Consider the following 10,303-nt stretch of genomic DNA (forward strand, 5'->3'; position numbering starts at 1 on the left):
TCGGTCCCTTGAACTTCCTATATTAAATATCGACGACCGTTATAACGAGAATCTCTCTACATCGAGGAAGTCGGCCGGTCCATTGAGTTCGTGTTACAGAGAGAAAGTACTGTTAAGCTTCCAAAGTTTACAAATTTTGTCCGACCTCTCTCATTGACTCGATCCACTGTGCATCGGTGCCATCTAAAATTCTAGACCCAACGATAAGCGCTACGGCCGATGCAAGAGTTCCTTAAGATAAGAGTATGGTCACAGAAGGTTCCATTCGTGATTGGCTCAGCCAGGCCTTATCCAGGGTCACCGGCGCGGCGGTCTGGAAAATCGGGCAAATCAGGGAATTCTTCATGAAACACGCGGATACAGACACCTTGGAGGGGGAGGCGTAAGAGGGGTCCGGAAAGCTTCCTAAGAAACTTGTTCTAAATTTTCTAGAAAGTTTCGTCCAAACCGCAAGTCAATATCTGCAACCGTTCTCGAGATAACAAAGACTCATATTTTGTGTACACCTTATGCAGAAAAGCCCACCCCTCCCCCCGAAACCCCCCCCCCTCCCAGGTGGAGGCTTGTACTAGGTGGAGCTGAATCAATCACCGCAAAAGCGCGCTTCGATATCTAAACCAGAAAACATGCGTCATAGTTGGAATTCGACATTGAAATACCTGCAGAAATGAGTGCAAACTGGAGACTTTAGCTTGAAAACGGTTCGTTTACTCAATCGGAATTTTTAGTATCTGTGAAGGGTCATCCCAAGGCTGAAAATTATAACCTCACGCGGACCCCAAGGCCCGAAAACGGGCAAATCTGTGCATGGCTCTTTCCCATGCCAGGGCAATGTTCACAACTGTTCATCTTCCTTTAATAAGAACTGTAAAGAATTGGAATCACCACTAATAGATAGTTAAATTCAACTTCAAATACGTTTTTCTCCTCTAAATATTAACTTAACAGTGTATAAAGCAGTTCGCTTAATCGACTATCTGATTCGTGTTTCATTTAAGTTTCATGTTCAAATTGCCAGTTGGCGTTTGCTTTATGTCACGTGCATCCCCTTTAGTTTGCGGTTTGGATGAAAGAGCTAAGAATGTTTTAGCTGGCATTTTAATAAAATCTGATCTTTTTTTTTTTAACGTCATAGGTAATGGAACGCTCTATCAACTCAAAACTGCGCGAAGAACAATGGAAGATAATGCGAAGTTAGGTTCGGACCCAACATACAACTATTTGAATTCGGCGGTGGGCCGGGTTGCATACGCTGGACTTTACGGGCGAAATCTGAAATCTGCCTATGACTCTCGCTGTAGGGCACTTGTGCCCTCAGTGTTCTTTTTCGAGAGTCCGCAACTCGGCCCGTCACGGAGTAAAATAGCTGCGTGTGTTCAAACTCCGTACATTCTTCGATTGTTTTACGCTCACAATCAGTTCTTTTTTCTAATGCCGAGTTCGTTTCAAGGAACGCATCTCAGTTTGTTATAATCGTGATAAAAATCTGTGCGACAGGAGCGTCCAAATAGTTGACCAAAGTAGACGTCACGTTCAAAGAAAACATTACTCGTGCCCGTATCCTACGATGGTGTTCAGAACTCAGATTTCGCCCGCAAAATCTAGCGTATGCAACCCGGCCCTCCGCAAAGTTAAAATAGTTGCATGTTAGGTCCGAACCTAACTGCCAATATCCTCTCATTGATTTTGAGCCCCGCGAATTATTCAAAGCCGAGTGTATCTTTCGGAAAGGCATCTCGGTTGATTTACATTTGTGTCTGTACCTAATGTTATTCCTCTGTTACTTGAGGAGCCTAGCAGAATTTGTACAGTATATTCTCGGATGATTCCAATTCCGAAGGGGACAATGAAAAATGACGAATGAATTTAATTTGAAAATAATTAAAATGTACTTTTTAATGGAGTTAAAGATTGGTATAGTACATATTCCGTTTCTTTTGGATATGACGAGAACCTTAAATATTAGTTCCTTATCGAAAAATGCAGTCAAATTGTTCAATCCTCTTCTCATATTCAAGCATGTCATGGTGCCTCCAACTTTTTGCTGAATTTCACCTCTCAAAACTCTCTGAACAATTCTCATCACGCCAGCAGTGACACAAGCGGATCCAGACATTTTGAATCGGGAGGGGGTTTAAGGGGGGCCGGGGAATTCCCCTTAATGTTTTTTGAAATTTTAAAGCATCCATAATAAGCAGTCTGAGCCAATTTCGTCATGAATTCTTATCAAATGGACGTATTTCTGTCAAACGGAACTAAGCGCCAATTTGAGTTCCTTTTGAGGAATTTAGAATGCCGGATAACGCGTTCTGTCAAACGGAACTAAGCGCCATGGAAAAGCATTGCGGGTATAGGACGGAATGAGCCCGACTCCCGATTCCGTCGCCAATTCAAGCCCCCCTCTATACCTTCCTCCCCCTATGGCACTTAGTTCCGTTTGACAGACGTACGTCCAAATATAAGCATCCTTCCTTCTTCTTTCCTCCGTTCCTTTCCCTCTCACTTTCTTCTCTTTTTCTTCCTACTTTTTTAGAGCGAACGGGGGAGAGGGTGTACCCCCCTACGCCCCTGGATCCGCCTATGCATCATGTTTTACAAATGAACTACACCCTGTACCGTACCGTTCGTGTTTCGTCTGGCTCAACGCGAGGCCACGTGGAGCGACGACGCGACGTCTGAAACTCGCCGACGACGAGTGGCCGGGCGTCTCAGCGTCCTGCGTTGCTAGGAGACGGCGCCGTTACCAGCACCGGCGCGGCTTCTCACACAACAGAACCCGCTCGTCGCACCCCACCGCCTCCACCCTCTCCCCCCCCATCCCGGAAGCCTCCATTCGATCGGGCAAGGTGACGACTGCTCGCCGCTATTCCCTATACGTAGATCAATATCGTCATTAATGGCAACCGCGTATTGCGTGGTTTTTGCTTCCGAGCTCACCTTTTTTAGTGGAGTCTATATTGCCTCCTTTTCAACCGGTTGCCCCGCGCTGCGGGCGCTCTGGGTGCAGGTGCTTTCGATGTTGCGTACAAGGTGCAGTCACGGTTTTCTTTCGCAGAAGATAAGTCTGTAATAGAACTTTTTGTTTATGAATTTTCCCTCTCCTGAAAAAAATTATATCCTTCTGCATCAACGGAACGGCTAATTTTGACCATGCTAACCCATTTATCAAGGTACACCGACCGAATTTGTGTTTTACACCAACTAAATGCAGCCTTAACAATTGTTAGTAATCCATAGTTCATGTACAACACCGATAAGTAGGTTTTTTCCTACGCTAATTTTGATGGTGTACAACACCAACTAGGGTTACCTGGGACGCTGACGTCACCTTCTTTTCAGTTTCTTTTAAAAATATCAATAACGATCTGTATGTTGGCCTAATGTTAATGAGTCAGAGAGAGAAGAATGGAAGTTACTATTTTGCGCCGTTTTCCGGGAAAAAATCTCGTTTTTCCCACAAAATTCTGCATATAAATGAAAATGAGATGGAGTCTCGGGTTCTCATCTGGGAGTCTTTCAGGGAACGTAACTATTAGGAAATGAAAATAATCCAGAAGTCCAGACCTTAAAGTTTTGAATAGAAGCCATGAACCTTGTACGAATTGCATTGCTTGCTTTCAACTGTCACGTTGAGTTATAGCTTACACAAACTTACATATACGTACACAAGTAAAAGCTGCTCTCACAGCGCTCTTTGGCGCTCTGCGACACCTAGCCGCCAAAGTCTCTTATCCTTCCAAAGCCCTTCAGGGAGTTGGCAGTTCCTCATTTCCTCTGAAACCCCCTGTCACCACCCTTTCACTGGGCGTCTCCTTCGTCTCCTCCCGGGAGGAACCCGATCAAGCATCTTCTTCAGCAGCATTTCCTCCGTCATCCTGCTACACAAACTTCTACAAACTTACCCAACTTACACAAACTTCTCTCTTTTTATATGTTCACAGTGATAGAGAGAAAGAAGAGTGGAGCAAAGGAGTCGCTGCCGGAGAGAAGACGACCGTCAACACGAGCATCACCCCCGAGCTCGCTTCCTCGCCCGGTGGCTCGCCTGAAGCAGCCAAAGAATCTGTCACGCAGTCGCCTAACAAACAGGTGAGTGTTTCTAACTAAATCCTATCTTATTCAAATTTTGTACGGCACTGGAGCTCTTGCATGCCAATATGTTTACGATAAAAGCACTTGAGCCGGAGTAAACTTCTGCGAGAAACTTGAAGCTTCTTCTCCTGGCTAGTCGCTCTGAAACGTACTTTCAAGCGTAAATAAGTCCTTAAAGTCGTGGCAGGGAACTTTATGAGACCACGTGTACATCCAGTCAAACTCTTTTTTGCACGGATAGGGAGAAAATACACTAGCAGGATTGCCAGCTTGTTCGGAAACTTCAAGGCTGTAGAACTGTAAACACAGCAGCCTTGCAAATTAGATATTAGCTCCTTATCCGCTCAAAGTGAGTTTGACTGGGCGCTTATTGTTGAAACTGATAGACAAAGCTTTACATAAAGAAGGAAAAAGAGGTGCGGAGGGATCCTATTGGTTGAAGCGAGTGGTTGCAATGGACAAATAAGGTAGATAATAGATTAACTACCGGCAACCCACGAGAGACCCTGAAGTCAGTCCATCATTTTCTCCCTTAGTTAACGGGAACCAACCATTTCCAACCAATAGGATAGCTCCATGTTCCCAATGTCTTCTTTGTCGATCGCTTTTTCCCATCAATTTCAACAATCAGCTCGCTGGACGTAGAGGATACAACGTCTACAGCCTCAACCTTAAGAACTTTTTCTAAGCTGGCCGAGTTTTTTTCAGGGGAAAATAGTGCATCGTTTTTTGAGCCGAATTTTACATAGGAGAAATAAATTAAATTGTATATCATCCTGGAAGGCGTGTATTCGAGCAATAAATCAATTAGATTTAGATACTGCAGGTAAAAATGACTAAAATTCGTTCAGTTTTCAAACTTTTACAAATCATTAGAAATCCCCGGATTTCTCCAGTGCTCACATGGTAGTGTTAGAACCTGCAGAAGCTCTCTATTTCACAGAGCTTGGAGCGACCCATTTTCCTGCCACTTTACTTCGACCCATTTAACACCTCTGCAGTCTCAATCTTTTCTACTTTCTCATTTATTCTTGTTTTTTTTTTCCTTTTATAGTTGGATCGAAGTACTCCAAGAAAACGGTACTTGCAATGCCCCGCGGAAGTCAGTATGCGTCATCTGAAGAAATTCGTCCGTATGAAATACGAACTTCCCGCCAGAAGCTTCGGTAAGTTCTCAAATTGACACTAAGACAAGTTGCGTAGTTTTTTACGATTTTAGTCCTTTAAAATCTCCTAATCGAAATTCAATGTAATGTTTTGCCACTTTATTTTGCTGTTAACTTCTGCATAAGTACACCAGGAAACTGAGTTGGTTAAATCGAGGTGAGTTTCAAACCACCCGGCAAAATTTTCGCCCTTTCACTTCAGATTTGTTGTATGTATACTTTTTGTGGCTCAAAATTAGTCATAGGCATTCATGGCCTCACAATCTCATCTCTTATATCAGCAGAGTCTGTTCAGAGGACATCAGTTTTTCGTAACAATACGTCCAGATTGTGAACTTTTACCAGTTTTCCTTCTGAATTCGAATACAGTCTCACTTTTTTAGTCCCTGCCTCGAAAAGAAGACTTTAGTTTATGTTACTGTGGTTGCATAGCTTTGATTAATTTTTTTCTTTTTATTTCTCTGTTCACAGGTTGAATTGTTTTACAAGAGGGAGTCCTTACCAGATGATTATTCACTGATGGATATTGCTTACATCTACACTTGGAAAAGAGTAAGTTGAGAAATTGCATATCGATAGTAAGATTTGATAAAAACGATATAATTTAACCTCATGCGAAAACAGCGGTAATTACTTTTGGATGGAATTGATTTAATGGACGCATTCATTTCATTTATAACACACTAAGGGTCCCGTACTCCCCCCCCCCCCCCTGGTAACGCTTTTGGGGCGTAAGTCCCTAACACGTAAAACAAAATGGTTTAACGCTCTCCTCGACCCCCCCCCCCCCCCCAAGAGCGTCACGTAATTAAGGGACAACCCCTAATTAAATTAATTGCATGGCATGCTCTCTCTAGAAATGAGGTTCGTTACTTTTCTATGTCTTCAGTTGGCTGCAGGTGCTTGACACAAAGCCATTAAACAACAGAAAGAAAAAAAGGGGGGGGAAAATTCTATGTCATCTAGGTATGGTTTCTAATCCTTTCATTTGTTTCTCATGTTTCAGAATGGACCTATGCGATTTTACTATCGAATCCATAGTCCACGCCGAGTGCTCTGTGATAGCAACGCCTCCGTGAAAGAAGCATCTGCTCCCGAAACTGAACTCTTTGTTCCGGCCGTTAGTGCATCAGAACCCAAGCCGCCATCTCCTGCGGTAGTGGAACCGCAAGTACCTTCTCTGAATACGACCAGTATCCCACAACCGGAAACCATTTCGCTAAATGAAACACATCCTAGTCGGAAGTCGCCTGATGAATCACAGTCTGTAGCCAAGGCCGCGACCCTCCGCTTATCGAAGTTGACACGATAGAAGAAGTGGCGTCCAAGGAAGGGATTCGAAGAAAGACCATCCACGCCGAGGAGCATTGTCTTGGTACCCACAGGAGAGTCCCCTGGAAAACCTACCACACCCTCAACTACCAGTATCACTGCAAGCACGCCCTCGAGTGTGACAGTGACCTCGAGGTCCAAAGGTATTTGTTACCGCAAAGCTACTTCTCCTTCGCCTGAGAAACCTGCCGACCCCATGGCCACGTACGATTTTACAGAGGATAAAACACCCGCGAGGAATTTGGAGAAGTCCATCAACTCGATTAAAAAATCCGGAATGAAATTGAACGGAATCAGCAAAATTAATGGAAATAACGTTTTACTGAAATCCAAGAGTTCGAATGCTTCCATCACCAATGATAACCGCAGAGTTAATACTGCAACCCCAACCTCAAAAGCGCAAGTCATTCCCTCATCCTCTGTTACGCAAGGTGTAAATACCAGTACCCCAACAACCACCGCACAAACCTCAGTTCAAATGCATTTACCGTCCCATGTTCCTTCAGATAAAAGCCCGGCGAAAAATCCTCAGGTTGGACTTAAAAATCCCTCCAATACCACATCCGTTCCATCAAATCCGGGATCCAACACTAACTGCGTTAACACACCAAGTCAAAATACTCCGAAGAACACTAACTGCGTTAGCACACCAAATCAAAATACTCCTAAGAACACAAACTGCGTTAACAAACCAAGTCAGAATACCCCGAAGAACAGTGCTTTAACAAGCTCTCTTTCGGACGACAAAAAGCTTCAGCTGAGCGTACAGAAGGCTGCTGTTGAAAACGTGAATCCAAAACCCACCCAAAAGAGTAGGCCGAACCAAACTGTAGGTGCCAAAGCCCCCAGTATTACCTCGCTTCCTCCCGATGGGAAAGTGCAAATTCCTAAGTCTAAAGATAGCATCAAGAATTTCGAATCAAATAGCAATGGAAAAACCGCAGCCGATTTACCGAGGAATCTGTCTCCTTGGAAAGTCTCCTGTGCTCCAATTGAGAGCAAACGCTCTGAGGAAAGTAAATCTCCTGCAAAAATCCCCCACGTTGATAGAAGTAATGATATCAAAAAACCCGAGACCGCAAAGCAAACTCATTTCGAGTCCGTCAGCGAGAAGTTCAGACGCTTCGAAAAGGAACTAGTCAACTCGAAACCTAATTCGCCCACTCCTCGTCAAAAGCTTTCTAACGCTGGCAGTTTCGTAAGTGGTAAATTAGTAAATGGAACGAAACTTCCTTTCACGTATGAAACGAAACAGAATGAGAATAAACCGACACCCCTTCCCGCTAAGGACAACAAGATCATGCAGAAGAACATGTCCAACCGCTTGAATCCAATCGCAGCTAAGAAACCGTCGAATGGTGCTTTTGACTCTCCCAATAAAAGTGTAACTCCAAGTGGAAATATCCCCAATAGAAAGAACTTAGCCAACGGATGTTCCCCTCCGAGTGGAGTCCAAGTCACTTCTAGTCCCAACCAAATAGAAATCATGAAACGGAAGAGAAGTGAACTAGAACGATGTATCAAAACAGAGAACGGATGCTTAAGTGTCTCGTTGCTCTCTCAGTCGCAGCAGGAGGCAGAGGCAAAAAAGATGAAGATGGTGCAACCTGATGTATCGATACAGTTGATGTCGTTCTCCCGTGATAAGAAAGCAGATACCCCTAAAGCACCCGCACATCAGAATCGAACAGCTCTGACGGAGAGCTCGAAAGCTAAAGATAACTTATCGTCCAAAGAGTCTCCGAAACTTTGCATTTCCACCAAAGCGAATGTTTCGCCACCATCGCAACAGTCTGCTCAAGGTCAAAAGCGGGAGAATAGTGGTCCTCTGGATTTGTCGTCTGGAGACTCGCTTGGCGCCGGTTGTGGGCCCTCTGTAAAAATTGAAAAGTTGAGTTCCTCACCCCCGGAAAAACGGAAGAAGATGCCCCCGTTAGCACCATTAAGAGTTCCTCCTTTAGGTTCCCTTGCAGAACTTACACAAAGGACGGGCCAGCTGCAGAAGTCTATTTCGAACCAAAATGATCTTAGAGATTTTTCAAAGTATCCTAAAGAGGCCATTGAATTCCTTCTTAGACACCAATTCAACAATAACAATGATAGCAATGGTAGTAATGAAAGCTCAAAAAAACTCCTCGATGAATTCGTGATGAACTGTCAAAATTATGCATTCACGCCTCCTTACTCATTAATGCGACCCAACAATGGTTTGTCTACCGAAAACAACCATAAATAATGTTTTTCTCCTTTTGCGAGTAAGAATTGAGCTGGCTCGCTTACATCACGGATATCTTTTCCGGTATCCATGCTGAGACTTTTGTATCTTATTCCTATTATTTTTCTAAATGTAAAATTATGTATACTTAAATTTTTTGTTACCAAAAAGAGAAAGAAAACATCCTTCGAGTTCACCAAGCACCCATGCTTTTGATATAACAGAATCGAGCTATGTAAACGAAATACGGCTGGCATGGCCTGCTGTCTAACTTACGTCATTTAGGTTAAGTTATGTAGCTCAATTTTTTTTTTACGTATTGCAATGAACCGGTGTCCCGTATTTTGCTGTTGCGTCAGATGACAAGAAAATTGCCTTCCTCCATAGTGCATATAGTACAATTTTAAATATAATGTAGCATATATATGTACATTATGTTATTAATGGCCTATTTCAAAACGTGTCTTAACGTGTGTCACATCACTGGAAAAAAGAGAGAAAAAGTCTTATTAATTAATAGCTCCGCATCAATCCCTATGTCAAAATTCGAGCAGAAACTCTTGAAATATTACTTTTTGGGAAAAAATTCCCCCTCATGTCTCACCAAAGCTTTATCTTTGAATCAAGTTTTACGCCGTTAGATACACCGTTCCTACCTATTCACGCATAATATTACATTTTTTTCCGTTTTCGAAGGGTTTATTTTTTTATTATAACACATGCGAGTTATGTCCTAAGCTACACCAGTGTTTTTAAGGAAGTTAATTTTGTTGATTATTTTTCTATGATTAAATGTATATTCTTTAATAATTATATTTTCGTAGCGGTTAGCCATGTTAACTATTTTTCTATTTAGTCTAAAAATGTTTATGTTTTACCAGGGTAAATCGGTTGCAGTGTCGCACGAAACCAGACCCTTGCTCATAATGAGATGAAATTTAATTTTTTGATCTACGTGTGAAGTGATACGTTACTACTCTAGAATAGTGTTTATTTGTATTTCTTTACTTTTCGTTAAACTATTTACTTAATTGTCCGTCGCAAAAAGAGGGACAGACTCATGTTGTGTCACTCATTATCCAAAGTTAATTTTTTCTTTGGAAGTTGTCTTCCATCCTCTTTACGTATCTTATACTTAGCGTAAGCCTTTCAAAAGCTTTAAACAGGTCGATTTTTTTTTGTAAATGTATACAAGACATAAATTTCTTTCTCAGATCTTTTCATGTATCGGAAATAAATGTGCATTTCAAATTTCGAAGAACATTCTTTGTTTTTTGCTTCTCTGATTCTTCAGAAAAATCGCACAAAGAATTGAAACTTTCAAAGTTTTAAAAAATTTATATACAGAATCCATCAAGTGTCCGAGTTCCGCGCACTATGAGAAACGTCAGACTCTCATTCTAAAATGCATACTTCCCAGAATTTTCTTTTCATAACCAAATAAGATCGCAGTGGTAGGAGAAAAAACGGAGCAAGGAGCCGTCTAAAATGTGGAATT

General features: G+C 42.4%; 1 protein-coding gene across 1 annotated transcript in view; it reads left to right on the plus strand.

Annotated features, from left to right (window-relative positions):
• Positions 1-10,066, plus strand: part of LOC140224742 (uncharacterized) — a 29,597-nt gene extending 19,531 nt beyond the window's left edge. Inside the window, 4 exon segments of the mRNA XM_072301207.1 lie at positions 3,942-4,089; positions 5,147-5,245; positions 5,730-5,810; positions 6,265-10,066. Coding sequence (XP_072157308.1) covers positions 3,942-4,089; positions 5,147-5,245; positions 5,730-5,810; positions 6,265-8,826 — 2,890 coding nt within the window. The 3' untranslated portion in view covers positions 8,827-10,066.
• The last annotated feature ends 237 nt before the right edge of the window (positions 10,067-10,303 follow it).

Source organism: Bemisia tabaci, chromosome 6, assembly GCF_918797505.1.
Source record: "Bemisia tabaci chromosome 6, PGI_BMITA_v3".
Lineage (NCBI taxonomy): Eukaryota > Metazoa > Arthropoda > Insecta > Hemiptera > Aleyrodidae > Bemisia > Bemisia tabaci.